Source organism: Anas platyrhynchos, chromosome 4, assembly GCF_047663525.1.
Source record: "Anas platyrhynchos isolate ZD024472 breed Pekin duck chromosome 4, IASCAAS_PekinDuck_T2T, whole genome shotgun sequence".
In the NCBI taxonomy this organism is placed as follows: Eukaryota; Metazoa; Chordata; class Aves; order Anseriformes; family Anatidae; genus Anas; species Anas platyrhynchos.
In genome coordinates this window covers 70,254,050-70,271,399 of record NC_092590.1, presented here as the reverse complement: position 1 = coordinate 70,271,399, position 17,350 = coordinate 70,254,050, and the positions used below count along the sequence as shown (strand labels likewise).

The window sequence follows — 17,350 nt, the reverse complement described above, 5'->3', positions numbered from 1 at the left end:
TAAGTTTTTTTTTCCTCTTTTTTTTTTTTGGTCTTTGTATTTTTTTTCACTCAGAGAACAGTTTAATTTTTGAGAAGACTAACCAAAGATGAATTACCATACGCAGGAAGATGAAGCATTGCGCTTCTTGGAAGAGTAGAACTCTCTCATTTACTGTAACTTTCCAACTTTCCCCACTACCTCGCCCACCCAATCTATCTCCAGGTTTGTCTCTTTCAGTCGGTGCAGCTATTGGGGTATTGCAGCCGTCGCTGTGGAATTGGCTTGGCTCCGCCCCAGTAATAAGCCCAAAAGCTTTGATTGCATGTAGAGTTATACCATAATTATACCATGACTTTTGCATAACTGTTTGAAGAGATGAAAAGATTTGTAACTTCTAGGATTGTTAAAGTGTTGGGAGTAAAACATGAATAAGTTTATACAGTGTATGGAGTATCTTCTTAGCCAAACCTCTTGTTCTTCTGCTGTACCCATAATGCTGCCTTAATTTTGTTTCTGTTCTTTCCCATGGCATATACATCCAAGTTAGAGCAGCATAATCCTCACCCCAGGTGCTGTTTTCAGATCCTTCAAGTTGCAAATGTCATGGGTAGATTTTGATCGGGTGCAACCTGATGGTTTCACCTCATTATTTACATTCTGGAGTTCTTTCAGCCAGGCTGCGGTGTTTGGGCTCCAAGCAAAACGCAGCCCTGAGGGCTGGGCTTGACTATGCCACAGAAGCCTCCCTACAGAGTTGTGCCAGGTTGAGTTAAAACTTCTGAATAGTGTGTTTTTGCTAATCTAGCTCATCTTGAATTACGTGTCCTGTAAAACTTCTAATTCAGCTCGATGTTTCCCTAATTTGACGTGTCCCCAATTGAGGATCTCTTCTTCTCCTGTCTTCTCCTCGAGGAAGGGGAGCCAACTGGGCTTTCATCACTATCTTGCTTTCAACTTGCTCTAAAATTGAAGTAAATGCCTCGTCATCCAGTGGAAATGCAAGCGGAAAGCTTGTGAACACTTCTTTTCTTGATATGTCTTGTTAATGTTGACATTTCAAATACCACCTTTGGCACTTGTGTTAACATCTATGAAAATAACACAATTCATCTCTAAACTTTAGTTTCAGGCAAGTTGGGACAGATAGGGTTTTAACTGTACTTTGTTCATACTCCGAAGATTTTTCTTTGCCTTTATAACTGCTTCAAACTAATAATTTTCAGTTTTAACTGAAAGTTGATCCTGGAGAACCGGGAGGTATTTTTTAAGCACTTTTGAGGCATCTGATCCTTACAGCTCTTGGCAACATGGCTTGGGGTCAGCCCTTTTCCTCCCCCTATCTTTCCTCTGTCTTGACCCCTAGAATAAATATTTCACCAGGCTAATGCTGTAAAATAAAAGTTTTATCATCAATAGAGTGGTACAAGACTGAACAACAAAAGATAAGCAGTGATCCAATGTACCCAGAGGTTATGAAGGAATTATGGAGCCTGAAGAAGCAAGTCTCTGGAACGGGGTGAATACATCTGCAGCTTTTCAGTGCTTACTGTGTTAACCTAAGAAGATGTTCAGATGTTTTTTAATCAGGACACAAATCAAATGTTTTCACGAGTGACACTTCTATCTATATTTTTGCTTCTTTACTGCTTTCTTAGCTCTCTCTAATCTCACTAAAGCGGTGTGCTTATGTACTGCACTTTCTCAAACGTGAGCTTGTGGATGATGCCGGTTTCCATTGCAGCCTGATCTGATAACGTCAGAAATGTGAGAAACGGGAGCTGGCAGCTGGGAAACCTGCAGGCAGCACCAACAGCGAAAGTGAAAGGAAGCTGCTGCTGCTTCAGGAAACATTGCGTGGGACCGAGTTACGTTATCAATGGTACAGCAGAAGCTGAGGTTGTGCTGACAGGTTGTTTTTCCAATTCTACCGTCGGCCTGCTGGGGCCTTTGAGGGCACCCCTTCATGGGAAAAGTGCAGCAGATTTGAGTTGATTTCTCTCAGATGACTGCTTTAAGCAAACCTAAGTTTCTTGGATCAGAAAAATCCGAACCGTGCGTTGTACCTTTGGAACGAATTAACGGTGGTGACGGTGGAATGCTGCAAGAAGTCACGCCGAGCTCTCGGGTTGCACTTGAAAAGATTGCTAGGCCATATGTACGGCTGAAAATACGAGGAACTCAATTTGTTGCAGTGAGATTTATGGCGTTTAAGGTTCTTTTGCATTTTTGCTGATGGGCTGAATACCATCAAAGTAGTTATTAATTATTCACTTTTTGGTGAGGTCTGGCTCCCCTTTGCATACACCGCTTTTGTTCTCGGTTTGACTACATTAACTCTAGATGAAACGTAAATGCCAATCCTGAATTAATGATGGTTAACTGTATTGTTCTCTGTAGCTTTATTTCATGAAAAAAATCTCAGAATAGGAGAGCAAATTTGATTATTGCTTCATGTGTAGTCCCCGTCATGCTTTTGTGACTATAAAATCTCAGAGACAGGGTAATTTTGGAAGCTGAGTGCCATAAAAAAGAGTTTACCCCTAAATGGGATATTTTGAAGAGAGTTTCAAAGCTTATCATGATAGGTGGGCATTCATTCAAATGAAAGTGATTGAAGAGTTGACGTTTTTAGCAGGACTGAAAAAGAGGTGGTGATGAGGGTCACCTGACATTCTTTTTTCCTTGTACTTTTTAGAGAAAAGCATCAATATATATTGAAGGAAAAAAAAAAATCTAAAACCAAGCCCTACCTTCAAGTAATTAAACGGTCTGTTGCTGTCTGTTGGATATCATTACTTCTCCTGCATTCAGCTTTCACACAGATGGAAACGATCAGGACCGTTTGAGTGGTCCTTGAGCCCAAGCATCTGTGGGACACCCAAGGACAGGGAGGCACTGGTGGCACTGCCAGGGGCATGGCAGGACAGAGCCAGGCTGACAGCTCCTAGGCTACTGAGAGCCCTCAGAGCCCTCCTTTCCATTTCGCCCCCAGCTTTTGCATTTGGTTTTCTCTGGCTGATGGGTATTTACAGAGCAGCAAGGAAAGGAAAAGCGTTCTTAAATCGCTGAGCTGTGACAGCAACGTGAAGGAAGGTTGCAGAACCTGAAACTGCTTCTGAATAGTGTTTTTTACACTTATAATTAGACTTTAACTTCTGTTCCTTTATATTGTATTATAAAAGGAATAAATAGTTTATTTGTGCTTTGAACTACAGTTTTCCCTGTAAATTACTACTCCAGAGTCGGCCAGAACCATCTTTCTTCTTTCTGTACTGCTGCCTTTCATCTAACTAAGTTAAGCAAGTGTGGTTTTTTCCCTCCTGACAACCATGAAAGTAATTTTTTTCTGTTTTTTTCTTTCCTTTTTTTTTTTTTTTTTTTTCTTCCTAGTTATGGTTGCATCCACTTTTATTGCTGCACTTTCTCTAGGGACAGTTTGATGTTTTGAGTTTTCAAAGGTAATATTCTTGCATTATTTGGTTTCCCAATCACATTCCAGAAAGTCACTTTCCTGAAAAGCTGTTATTTTGAGTTATAACACTGTGATGTTCAGTCTGCTAAGCATTGTTTTATCACAGACTGGTTGTTTCTGGATTTGTACACTGACCTAGTTTTACAATATTTTGTATATATGTATGTATGGAGATCGGTTGTAAAAACTGGCATAGGACAGCTCTTTCCTAAAGACTTCGGTTGGGTAACACTTAGCAACCTTGCTGTCAGGTAAATCATTAGGAAAGAGTTTTGGTAGGATGAAGACAGCTCCTGTCCAAAGTGCTTTTTGGGAAAGGGATGGTTCCTCAGTTCTATGATATGATTTGGTCTTGGCCAATCCCTGAGCTTTTTCTCTCTCAGCCCCTGTAGATACAGTCATCCAAGGGCTGAACACAGCCCTGAGAGCAGTTTTCTCCCTGCTGTGCTCTCTCTTTTTCCCTCTTCCCTCCATAGCATGCACTCTTACAGCTCCGTTCATCTCCTTTATCTCCATTTTTTTTTCCGCTGCCTACCTGACAGAGGAGGAGGGTTGCAGCCTCTGGCTGGTGTCCACGTTGGTGACAACCCCTGAACTGCAGCTGAGGTGAGAGGGAACCTAGAGCAGAGGGTTTTCAGCTATTTAAGGAGACCTGGAAGCATAAAAGGAGGAAGAGGCTTCACCTGGTGAAGGCGAGGGAAAGATCAAGGGCAAGGGGGTGGAGAAAGTCAAGTTTGGAGCTGATGGAGAGGACAGGGACACAAAGTCCAGCTCCTTTCTTAAAGCAGACCAGCCAGAGCAGGCTGCTGGCTCATGGTTAACCTGTTCGCCAGGGCCCCAGCTCTCCTCCTGCAAAGCTGCTTTCCAGCCAGGCAGCCCCAGCACATACTCACGTGTGAGATGAATCCTCTGCAGGTGCATGACATTGTTGAACTTCAGGAGGTACCGCCAGGTGCACCAGCCACCTTACCCGGTTTGTATCATCTGAAAACTTGCTAAGGGTGCCCCATCATTCAGGTCAGTACTGAAGATGCTGAGCAGTTCTGGGCGTAGTGTTAACCCCTGGGAGGGGCTGGGATCCCCTTGGTGTGTCTGATGACAACCCGATACAAAAGATCAGAGCAAAGGTTTTCTGTGCTACCTTAAGTATTCATTTGTATGCTGACCTAATGCTCCCGGACAATGTGATGAGACACATCCATGAGCATCCTTTTCCTCCTGTCTTCCCAGTCATGTAAGGATTTGGGGTCTAAGAAGTCTCCAGACACCAACTGCAGCGCAAGTCAGGCTATATCAAAATAAAATAATAATAATAAAAAATGTAAAGAACTTATCATGAGCCTTCACACGTGTTTTATTACAGTAATTTTGCAGCCATCTCTTTTCCACCAAACGTGGCACTAGGTCCTACCTGAGCTTTGGTTCTTCCTTACCTCCACGCCGGCACAGCTGCTGCCTTTCAGACATGGGGAGGGAGCTGCTGCTGCTGGAGGACCCCTCCTGGCAGACAAAAACCTCGATTCGCAGCGAGGCTCTGAAGTGATCTCTCCCCCTCGCAAAGGCTTTTGTAGCTTTTTCACTTGACTTTGAGCACTCCTTTCCTCTCCCGATGCTTAGCTTTGACTTTCTTCTCCTTATCTGTCGCTGGAGAGTAATTGTCGCTTTCATGAGGACCTTGCTTTAACCTTGAGCAGCGGTTCCTGTGGCACCTGATGTGCATTATGTACTATATATACTGATGAAAGAGCGAGGTACAGTCCTAATGTCTTCCTTGAAGTTTTCTTTTTCTAATCTGTTTCAAGGACTCCTTTCAGATGGGACCTGAAAGCTTTCCCAATTATTATAAAACTCCTTGTGATTTTTTTTTTTTTACTTGAAACGCAGACTTATATTTAGAATAGCAGGGCAAAAAAGCAATCACGGTCTTAACAGGCTGAAGCAGCAACACCCAAGCTGTTATTAGCTGCTGTTAGCTGCCCTTTGGTTCGGGTTTAAATGCCAAAGGGGTGTTTCTTTATTAGGTGCTTACAGAGCCTTTAATTGTGATGGATGTCCACGTACCTTCTGCACTGTGTTTGTTTGTTTATTTTCCCAGTATGGGATATCTTGCAGGAGAGAGGCAGAAGTGTTTGAGAACACTGATGGGGAGGGCTGCAACTGGACTGCGTGCTGGAGAGAGAGGGCTCTCATTTTGGGGCTTGGCTAAGAAGTGTTCAGTCAAAAGAATAAAACTGCAGGGCTGCTCCTCAGCTGCTGCCTTTTTGTGCCTGTGCCAGTGGCAGGAATGAGCTGGCTGCAGCAGGTGGATGCCATCAGAAATGAAGAATCACTCTGTGAGCAGAGGGGATGGTGAGGGCTCCTGGGTTCTCTGCCTTGGCTGGACACGTATGGAAAGAAAGGGGCGCAGAAGCTGGGCTTTATTCAGCTTACAGGAGGAAAACTACAACACTGCCAGACATGAATAAAAAAGGAAAAGCAAAGTAAGAGTAGACGGGTATTACATTAAGGGTAACGAGCAATATGCTTTCAGGATTAGGACAGGAACAAGAGCAGACTTGCCAAGATAAGGTAAAATGCTATTTTTGAAAAATGAAGGAAAAACTGCTCTAATGAGGTTTAATAGGAAAAGTATTGACAAGTATTACCAAGAATCAGGAAAAATTACAGCTCGTTACATGGCCAAGCTGCGCACAATGGCTGATGCTCACCAGTCTTTGAAGATGGACTCGGTAATGCTTAGTAATGGGAACAAAAAGAAGCAGAGTGAGGATGCTGGAGGGGACTCGAATGTGTTGTAAGCTGGTTCACCTCTGTGGGGCTTCCTGGAAGACCCTGGCTGCGTTTCTACAGACATCGTTTGGGCAGATGGGAGCCCCAGCAGTCACGTTGAGCAGGTCCATTGCTGTGCTGAGCCCAGACCGAGCCCCCCAAGTGCGAAGCAGGGTGCTTGGCTCTGCCTCAGCCCTGCACAAATACAGTTGTTCCTTATTTTTGTAGGGCATGGGCACAGACAACTTTCTTCTGCTCAGATTATAATGCACAGATGCTCCTGTCCGTCTCCCAGAGCCTGCAGGACATATGTAAAGCTTCTGCAAAGGAAGTATGCAAGCAAGGAGAATTTGAGAGCTAGCTCAGAGACATAATGAGAAACAGATTGAAAGATATCCACTGATGCTTGTGCAAAGGCAAGATGCAAAGAAGAAGAGACAAAAAGCAATGAGAAGTTTAATGTTCTGCAAAACTGTAGTAAAAGCAATCACAGCAAAGTCAGCAGACAAGGAAAGCACGTGAAGATGTTAAGCACTGCATGGAGACCCAAGCAGTGACTTGGGCAATGAGGTTTTGCAGGTATGGCTGGCAGCAACACTTCTGCAACTTGCACTCCTCAGGGATGCAGTGATGTGGGGCTACGGAGGATTCCTCAATGTGATGTGGGAGAAAAGAGTAAGCTCGGTGCAACCACACCAAATGAAAAATGAACAATGGTGTTATTGTGGTACAGAAGGGACAAAGTAAATGCTATGCAGGGGTTTTGGAAAAGCAGGCATGCCTGGGCTACAGGTCACACAGAAAGCACAGAACTACTCAATGCAGGTGAAAGCTGAAACCTACTCATTTAAAACTGTGTACAAATTGTTTAGGTAACAGATACACCAACAAACCAAACCCAAATAATTCACGGAATATGGAAAACAGCCTCATGGACTTACTAGTTCCTTTAGGCTGAAAGTTCCCTTAGTCCTCACCCATGGAATACAACAGCTGTATTTGGCTACCAAAAACTTAAATGCAAAGGGAAGGAAGGAGCAGAGAGAAACTGAGATACAGCTTGGAGGGCACAGAGCCAAGGTGGCAGCAGCGAGTGGGGTTTGATGCAAGTCCTCCAGGGAACCCCAGGACTTTGCTGTGAAAGCCGCCTTGAGCCAAGGCCAAAGGCTTCAACAAAGGAGAGACTTCTGCTCCTGATACTTCTTATTTTTTCTTTTATTTTTCCTTGCCAGAAGAAAAAGAGGACTGGTAAGTGATCTAAGATTAAAGGTACAGTGTTGCAATTTGAGGGTATTATGTCAGTTGTGAGAGATCAGCCTATGAATTAGAACAAACTAAGTTCAGAGGCATTACTAGAAAACCCATTAATAGAAAACCCAGAAATAATCCTGATAAACCCATGAACGTTTGCCAAGCAAAAGAAATTCCCCAGTGCGTATGAAAACATAGAGACAGCAGGCAGTGCTGTGAGCATGATAAAAAATTAAAACCATTACAAGCCAGAGACCTGGGGCAGTGTGTCCTGCGGAGCTAAAAGACTGATCCCCAGGGAGCTGCAGTGCAAGCCAGGCAGCAGCTCTGTTTGGAGGAGGGGGTGGGGGAAAGAGGTAAAAATGTGTAACAGATGATGCTAGTTTGCAAGCAGGTGTGTGGTGTGAGCCAGGAGAGGAGGGACAGCACGGAGGAATCCTTCATGGGGGGAGGTGATACCGCTGCAGCAGGGGATCATCAGCCTGAAAGGGGAATTGAGCTCCTGTTGAGCTGGATGCTGCGTGTGAGGCAGCGTGAAGCTGGGCATACTGAAAGAGAATCACAGCCAGGGGAAGGTAAACAGACGAAATTCAGGGTTAGAGCTGTACATTTATCCCTGCTGAGGGAAGAAGTGAACTCAGCGTATGTAATGAGTTGGGAATAGCACATGGTTGTTAAGACGTTAAAAGACTGTATCTCGCCCTCCTGAATTGATAGGAAAGCAAAGCGATTGCTGTGTTTGGGAAGAAAGGAGATCGCTCAGCAATGCAGCAAAAAGTATCCAGAGAACCCAATTTTGCTGTGTTTTCCCCAGAGGCTGAAAATGTGGTCAGTGGGCAGACCACAGAAAATCACCCTGCTAATCTGTGAGAAAGGCTTGGTCTTAGCTAAACAGACCTTCTGAACGCATGGGGGAATCAGACAGGTGCTCACCAGAAGATCTTTTCCTCTTAAGCAATTTCTGTAAACTGCAAATTCTCTTCCAGGCTCTTACTCAGTTTGGTGAAGATGACCCTTGATAAAATAGAGTTACAAGCTTGTCATCGTCATGTTGGGCACTGCCCAGCACTCCTTGGAGAAGCCACAGCCTACAAGCCACACAGCCTGACACTGCTGTCCTGCACAGACACCCTCAGCCTGCCTCCACAGGCACTGGGGCCCTCACAGAGGGAGGATGAGAAGAAAGAAGTGAGAAAATACACAAATGTCTCCATGACCAAATCCGAGCTGGGCCTGTGGCTGTCTGTGCTTGCAGTCAGCAAGGCAAACCCTGGCAGCACCTACAGCCTTGCCCCAGTTTGTTTCCAGCTGGGGCTGCAGCTCTGGGAAGGCTGCTTTCATCAAATTCTTTGGTATGAGCGGTCTTTGATATGGGGAAAACCTACCAGAAGTACTAAGTGATGGGGGTGGTGGTGGAAGGAATAAACCCTGAGAAGGAGATGAAGGCAGCTCCCTTTGATCTCTGGCTGGATTGCATCTAGGACCTAAGCCAGCCTGCTAGGACTGCCTGCCAGGTATCACTGTCTACAACACCCTTAGTTCCCTACAAGCGAATCTTCCAATTTTATTTTTTTTCCCTCTTTTTTGCCTGATTTGAGTCATCAATTGGCTATAGATGTAGTGTGCATAGCAGCCAGCCATGTGGACGAACAAGGAGCCCCCTGGCAGGTGATCCACCAGCCAGGGGCCTGGCCACCGCTGGGCCCTGGGCGGGCCTGGGTTTGCGCATGGGCCTTTGCCAGGCCTACCCCGGTCTTCATGTCCCGTGTCCTGAGCCCAGGCTTGTGGCTGGGACAATTCTTGAATGAAGTGTGTGGTCAATCCCAGAGCTATGTTGCTTTGGTGTTCGGGGAATTTTGCCTCTAGCTGCAGCCAGTGTTCACAAGTCCTGTTAAACCTGAATAACCGCAATCCCTGACTCTGCTTCAAAAGCAGCGGGTGAAGAGGATGGTTCCCAAAGCTTTAGTGAGGTAAATTTGTCGCTTCAGAATACTGCTTATGCAGTGGGATTTTTTGTGTTAAGACAGGGATGGCTGTATGGATTGTATATCTTAGTGTCCACTCAGTGCTCTGTACCTTCACACCTTTCTGCTCTCGTGAGGGTGCATTTACAAATACTGGCTCTTGCAGGGACATTTTGGCATGCAAAGCTTCCTCTCCTTGCTCACTATCTGCCAGTGGCTGCCAGGTCACATCTGCACCAAGTTTGTTTAGCTCAAGTTGTACTTTGAAATCTGTTTAATTACGCTGGTGCAAAACCATTGGTGGATGCTCTTCTCACTGCTTCAGCTGAAGTCTGAAATTCGTTGATATTCTTTTGGAAATCAGAGTTTGTTCAAGAGTGTCCACATGGGTTTGCGATTGGTTTCAATAAATACAATCAAATCCAGATTTTGCTTAAATCACCACAAATTTTAATGCAAACAGGGCCTGGGTGAGATTGAAAATCCCCTCGGTTCCTCTGCCTTTTCCCTCCCGTGTGACACTCGACCCTTTCCACATATTGCAGCTCGCTGCAAACCAGTCTGCAGGTTCTCCAGTATCCACTCTTTTCCTGAAACAATCAACCTACTTTGAGTTTAGCAGCCTCTCCCCTGCCCCTGACTGGCTCCTGCGCTTCCAATCAGGCACAGAGGAAACATTTAAACACGCAGCCCCTCTGCCTTGCCTCCCTGGCTCTGCTCAGAGCAGGAACCAGCCATGCAACTCAGCCCAGGTAAGGCCACGCTTCACGATCCGCATTGCTGCCATGTTACGTTTAACAGCTTTTTCCCTCGAAGCGCCTTGATTTATTACTCCTATTATTAATATTTTTTTTACCTCCTCGCTGCACAAAGTGGGGAAAGAGTCAAACATGCCCGTGCCCGGGGGGCAGCAGGCACAGGGAGAGCAACCCATGGCCTGTGCTGCTTTGTGAGTGATGCTGGATGTGGCAGCGTGTCCTGAGCACTGGGCTCACCACAGGCTGACAAAACTGTCATTGAAAGCCACGAGGACAGGCAGCTCCTACAAAACCCCCTTCCCTTTGCCTTTTCCACGTACTGTTAAATTACCATGATGGCTGAGTGTAATTTCCTGGCTGTTCCCTGTGCCCATGAATTACCCAACGTGGCAGGCTGGATCCTTAGCTGCAGGACAGTTTTTCCAGTTGTTTGTTTTGAAAGCTCTTAAGAGCAATATACTATCAGCTGAGGTTTCTAATTAACTCTGAATAGCTAGGCTGCTGCCACTCAAGTATAATTCTCATTAGCATCTCAGCTAACAAGCTTCAGTGTTTGCCCTCCTAATTAGCTTCTAGTTATAAGTCTTTCCCTATCCTAAGATGTGCTGTTGTTAATTGCAGTTCCAATTGCTTTTACAGCAAACTCCCTAGAGACTGCTAATACTGCTGTTTTATATAGCCTGATGCAGATCAATATCTAGGATACTTAGGACTGTGGGCTCTTTATTCTCCCGTGTGTCTATATGGTGTGCTCGTGCAAAGAGGAGGGGGCAGAACCTCAGCTTTTAAAATAAACGAGGAAATATTTTCTCTTTTAGACAGGTGGTGCAATCTCGAAATGAGTCTGCTTAAAGCAAAGTACAACTTCCACAGCTAACGCTGCGTGAATCGCTTTCCGATTCTTCGGTGCAGCTGTCCACACAACTGCTTATTTTCCATGCCCACGGGTTTCTAGGCATTTGCCAGTGCCCCAATGAAGCTGAGTTTAAAAAGCAAGTGTACTTGTCTGTTGCCCAGACAGAGCGTATGTAAGGTTAGCTATTCCTTCTAGCTGCTGGCTTCGGGATGGTATTTCTGTGGAATGCTCTTAGCATGGTTTAATGTATGCCTGTGAGTTGAATTAACCCCTTAGTCCCTGCAGCCAGGGAGCACTTAGAGCACTCGTTAGTGTTAGTGGCTCTGTAGGGAAAGCTGATTTGCTCGCTGGAGCAGGGTATGGTTGTACAAGTTTCTGCCAGAGTGGGTGAAGCATGCAGATGAGGAAAGGTAAGTCTTACAGGTTTCACAAAACACCTGAAGTTGCCAATTTCTTGTCCCACGGAAGTGAATCTGTTCTATACAGACTTTCAAATCACACATTTGCTTCTCAAAGAGGGGAAAACATTTTGCTCAGCTTGTGAAGCTTCACTAGCAGGCTTCTCCTTCAGACGTGTCCAGAGCCCTTCTGTTACTGCTTTTTTTTTCTCAGCTGAAATCCACTTTTTCTCAGGGTTCTGAAACTGGGTCAGGTAATCTGATCACTTGTATTCTCCTGCTCTGGGTAGGATAAGAAAAGGGCAGCACTGAAATCAAATACTGAATTTTAGCACAGGATGCGATAACTGCTTCCTGCTTTTCTTTATCTACATTGACAGGTAAGGTCTTGAAGCGACTGATGCACACTAACTTTGAAGATAAAGATGAGTTGCTGTTTTTTTAGTAGTCTTAAGAGAGCTAACACAATCCTGTGATGCTTCCCAAGCTATGTCTGAAAGGTTTTATGACTCTGGTTCTAGAGGACCTGTGCAGGAGTGTTCGTGCAGCCCAGCAGAGTCCCTTACAGCAACATATAGGTGTGAGGAGCTGCCTGGACAGATCCAACCACAGTATCAGGCTTTTAGAAAGGTGGAAATTCCACTAATGAATGTGCTTTGGTTCGTAACCTATTGAAACATGGCCTGCTCACATTAATAGCAATGGATTTAATTAGCCCTAGGTCTTTCAAATCTGATTGCTTTAGAAAAATGTGCAAGCTCTTAGATGGACATAAGGTAACCGAGCAAGTTGAAAGGGTGGGAGTATGTTCGCATAATGACAAGTGCATGTTTGCATGGTTTTGTTAATTTAAAATTTAATCTTTTGGTCAAAGATTAGTCATTAGGGTTTTTAAGCTGGAAAAAAGTCATCAGAATTTAGAACAGAGCCCTTTATGAAAAGCTGAACTTCTTGGTCTGACTGCCGACATCCAATTAATGTGTTGGAAAATGGAAGCAATGATGGTTAGCAAATCTCAGTGTTTGAATACGTTTCAGTTACAAATCACAGAGGCATATTTAAGTGAACTATTTAACCTCTTTTATCTGCAAAACTCAGTGTGCCATACTTTAACATCGCAAGTTGCAGATGGCAGCCTAAAGTGAAGCACACTCTTATGACAGAACTTTTTAGAATCTTTAAAGTAGAACTTAAGTTTTTGTTTGGAGAGAAGAAACAGTTAAGTGGGTGGATCTGTAGTTTAAGTATTAAACAGATTAAAGAAAGGAATTAATCAAAGGGAGCAGAAAGAAGAATTCAGAACAAAGGGTTCTGATAATAAAACAGAGAAAGATGCAAAGCACCTAAGTGAAAGCTGTTGGATATAAAATCCTTCTCCAGCTGCTCTGCCCTCAAAAAGGTAAAACAGACCGACCCCTTTTTAGATCAAAATTATGCAGGTGCCACCAACGTGTCACTGGGAGTCATCAGACATGAATTTGCATGACCTGCAGTGCAAGAGAAGTATTGACCACTTTGTCCACATGGGGTAATGTATTTTGTGCTTCCTAGAAGGCCCAGACTGAGGGCTTCAGTGCTCTTTATGTCCAGGGTAAAAAGCTCCAAAGAAGACTCCAGCTTGGGCTGTAGCAGCAACTCTTGCCAATTTCAAAATAAAACTAAGTATGCAGGGCTTCTTGTTATCTGTCTTCTTTAACGTGGTTTGCCTTAAGTGTTTTTTGTCATCAAACCAGTTTATATAGTGCTGGGTTATTGCCAAATTTGTCACATAAAGTATTTTTCTTAATGTGACTGTAAGCTAAATTGGTGTCATGATCTTTTTGTTAAGGCAAGCAATAAATTATACCCTGGGATAGATAAATGGTGATAAAGTACCATCTATGCTGACAGTGTAGAAAGAATAATGTTGAAATAACTCATAAATACACTGATTGAGTACGTTCCTCTATAGATTGCGTAGAGTCCTGACTTTCTCCAGTTCGGTGTTTGTGAGACATTTGAATCTGAAAATGGAGAGTATCTCATAGCCCTAATTCTTTTTTTCTGATGAATCTGTGATCCAGGCCATTTCTTACAGCAGAACAGCCTTTCTACATAGAGAGGGCATCCCCTTAATTATTTATACTATACATACCAGGTGTGCTGATTATGAAATTTCCCTTGAGGCTCCAGAAGGAAATGAAATCCTAATAAATGCATGAGATAGTGGAACAATGCTAGAATCTCCTGGATGAAAATCAGTCATCTGTGTCAGTGATTCCCCTTACAGTGTCTTTTTTTTTTTTTTTTTAATAATAATAATAAAAAATTACAGAATCTAATCTTCTTAGGCTTGTCATCCAAACTATAACGAAATTGTCAAGAAATTGTCCTTCCAGGGAACTCCAGCACTTTTGTGGGAAACAAAGAAAAAATAAGGTTAGGGGAATACATTTCTTATCTCAGAGATGTGGAGGTGGGTGTGTTGATGGTGGTGGTGAGTGTGCTCATAATTAGCATTATTGCAGAGTGGTGACTGAAACATGGTCCTAAAACCACCTGGAAAATTCTCTGTATCAAAACACAGGCTGACAAAATCAGAGAAAAAAAATCAGACTCTGTTTTGGAAATATGAGCTCCTCTTGTCTTGGCAAATGGAGCAATTTTATTTGGAAGAGAGAACTGTATTTGTTTGAGACGCTTGTTATCAAGAGTGTATTCAGTGAACTCCAAGGGAAGAAGGCCCTTGCCTGCAGACGAAGAGGAGAAATAGCAAGGGCAGTAATGATAGCTTTAGGAGAGGAGGAGACTGAACTTGATGTAAGGGACAACAGTGAAAGTGATGGATCAGAGTGAAACAGCTTGCTTAATAGGAAAAAGCACTTGTTTTAACCCAGAGTAATGTGACTGGACCAGGACAAGCACAATTTTCTTGGCTCCAGCAAATGAAAAAAATCTGCTCAACAAAATTTAAGGTGTGGAATGCTTCTTGCCATTTTGTGGTTAAAAGGAACAGCTAAAACAGTGAGATACTTGCAGAGAACATGAAGCCAGTAAGAAGACATCATATGAGCTCAAGAAGGCGTGTATCTTTCTTCTATGAAAAGGCTTGAGCAGAACTCTCTGAAAAGCTGGTATTGTTACATGGAAGAGCAGAGAGATGTTAGAAGTCAAAAGACATCTTTCAGAAATTGGAGGTCATATTTGAACAGCGGAAATAGAAAAGAGCATACATCCTGTCAAGTTAAAAAGGCAAGTTAAACAAGGCCATAAAATCAATTTTGAGGAACAACTTGCCAAACTCTCAGAAACAATAAGAAACCCCCTTCAAACACATGAAAAGTAGGAAGCCTGTCAATCTGGAGGCTTAATAAGTGATTGCAGAGTAATAAGAACACTCAAAGAACATAGGGTTGTTATGGAAAGGCTAAATAAATCTTTGCTTTGCTGTTCATTATAAAGGATCTTAGAGAGAGTTCTCTTCTGGAGCATTTTGGTAGCTGAAAGAGTCTAAAAACTGTTTTAATTTGAAGTGTCAGCAGAACAGGTTTAGAACAAACTGATAAAATGCATAATGCTATAGATAAAAATAGGTGGTATCCATGGTAGCCACCCAAGAGTCCCAAATGTGGAGTTGTCAAACAGTGTTGTTTGATATGAATTAAATAATTGCTGTGGCAAGTGAAGGTGGCAAATGTGATGTCTAAGTCTAAGGAGCTGTGTACAGTGGTGAATCTAACCTTCCTTGGGCAAGTTTATGAAAACGAAAATGAAGACTTGAATTTGCGGAGTAAATATGATATGTTGGGTAAATGTCAAAATGGATTTTGCAGAAGGAAGCTGTCATGAATCTGTGTATTTTGAAGCCCAGCAGCCCATGGGTAGAGGTGATTCAGTTGGTAAGGTATAGTTGGGCTTGCAAAGTCCCTCACTAATGGCTGTCAAAACCCCTACGTTTTCAAGGGTAAAATAAAATAAAAGGGAAAATGTCCCTGCAGTTTCGAACTGGTTATGGTTCTAATTGGCTAGAAGTTTTAAAAACAAACAAAGCAATGAAAAACAACACCAGAGGGCAGGCACTGAATCATCAGTTTCCAAATGCAGGGAAGTCACTACTACAAGAGTCCCTGTTGATATCTTTACTGTTAAGTTATCTGCTAATGTTTCAGAAGAAAAGGAGAAATGACAGGCTTTACCTGCAAGAATATTTTAAGGTAGTCAAAATTAAAACTGTCCATGAAAATGACTGAATATTATTTTCCATTTTCTCACCCAATCTAGACAACTGCAAAGTAATGCATTAAGTGGAAAAGAATTGTACCTATGCATCCACGGAGATGAAACCACTCAGGAAAAGTAACTTTGTCATTGTGAATTGTCCTTGGAAAATATCAGTTCAATCATTTGTAGTGATCAAGAAGATAAATAGGATGTTAAAGATTTCACAGAAAAAAAAAGTATTAGATTGTGTAAATCTGTGATAAACCCCATTGTTGCACTGTGCGATAACTGCCTTGAATTCAGCAGAAGCAGAAATGGTACACAGAAAAGCTGCAAGAGTGGTCATAGATACCCCGTGGCTTCTGTTAGAGGAGAACTTAAACACAGGATTGGAAAGGATACATGTGGGCACAGTGTTCAGTCCTCCACTGCTGCTGGTGCTGTCATACGTATTCATATATATCTCAAATGCTGCTACAGAATCGTGTCTTCTGTCTGATTTGAATGCAATAAACTTGTTAAACTCTGCTCATGTTTCAGTAGATAACTGTGCTGTTCTTGTTTATACCACCTGTAATCCTTGGGAGAGAGGAATTAAATGATTCACGGTTAAGTTCTGTTATACAGCAAAATAACTGCTGACAAAATTCCTCATCTAGATACAATTGGGTTCTTTCTTTTGCTATATTAATTTTCCTTACAGACTACATTATTTTATTTTTCACGGTAAAAATCAAGTCTGCACAAAGATGACTTGATCATAACTAGACCACTATCATTTTGAAGTGGGATATAATTTTAATTGAGGATGTCTATTTTAAGTTGGCCAAAATTTGTAACATGAAGGAAAAAAAGTTTCTTCATTTTGACTGCTTGCTGCATGTTATTTTCTTGCTTGCCAGCTTCTCAAAATGCATCACAAAGTAGTGGTAGATGCCTTCAGTGATTCTCCTAACCAGTTTATGTCTGTACTATTAAAATAAACGCATCTCAGAGACTCCTCTGGGAGTCAGAGGAACTGTTGAGAAGGCTCTGATCAGTCTCCAGCTGTGAGGCTATGAACATGTCAGAAGACAGGAGCTGAGATAGCCCTGATCCATGGAGAAGACATTGTCGGGTTGGGCATTTCATAGAGTTTCTTCTTTAAGCACACAGATTTATCTTAGGGATCCCCAGTCCCAGAAAAGTCATCTATTTAGATCAAATCAAATTTGGAGCTTGACGCATTAGTTTCAGAGGCCAGACTCATCTTGATGAACCACCCTGTTTTCTATTTTCTGACTACAGACTGGGGGTGCTGGCTTTCAGCATATTTTAAAACTGAGTAGGTGCCGTGTTTTTGTTTGTTTGTTGTTGTTTTTAGCCTTAATTTGGAGTTTCTGGTCCTTAGGGCTATAGAGGTCTGCAACCAGCACCAGATCTTGTGCATGTGTGAAGCATCTTTGATGACTAAACTAGACAGAAGTCTTGAGGTGATATTTCTTCAGATTTTGGCTGTATTTCACCACCATGGAATTGACAGTCTCATTGCTGATGTGAATAGATGTTGCACCAAGAACGTATCCCCTGAGAGGATGTAGGCTATCATGAAGGTACAGGCTTATGGCTGTTGCAGCAGTGCAACTCAAGAGTGTAGATTTTATTATGTGATCTTTGCTTCACTCTTTGCTTTAGGAGAATGATGGTAGTGGATCTGAGAA

The 17,350-nt window shown here is 43.0% G+C and overlaps 1 protein-coding gene across 2 annotated transcripts in view; it reads left to right on the top strand.

Moving 5' to 3' along the window:
* Positions 1–5,594: 5,594 nt before the first annotated feature.
* The window catches only part of MSANTD1 (Myb/SANT DNA binding domain containing 1), a 50,647-nt gene continuing 38,891 nt past the window's right edge, over positions 5,595–17,350 (top strand). Inside the window, exons 1-2 of one of the 2 annotated variants that reach the window (XM_072037808.1) lie at positions 5,595–7,471; positions 8,461–10,190. In XM_072037808.1, the coding sequence (XP_071893909.1) occupies positions 10,175–10,190 (16 nt within the window). In that variant the 5' untranslated portion in view covers positions 5,595–7,471; positions 8,461–10,174. Of the gene's footprint in view, positions 7,472–7,828; positions 8,050–8,460; positions 10,191–17,350 lie in introns of those variants that run through there. The other variant, XM_038178057.2, reaches the window with a different exon arrangement.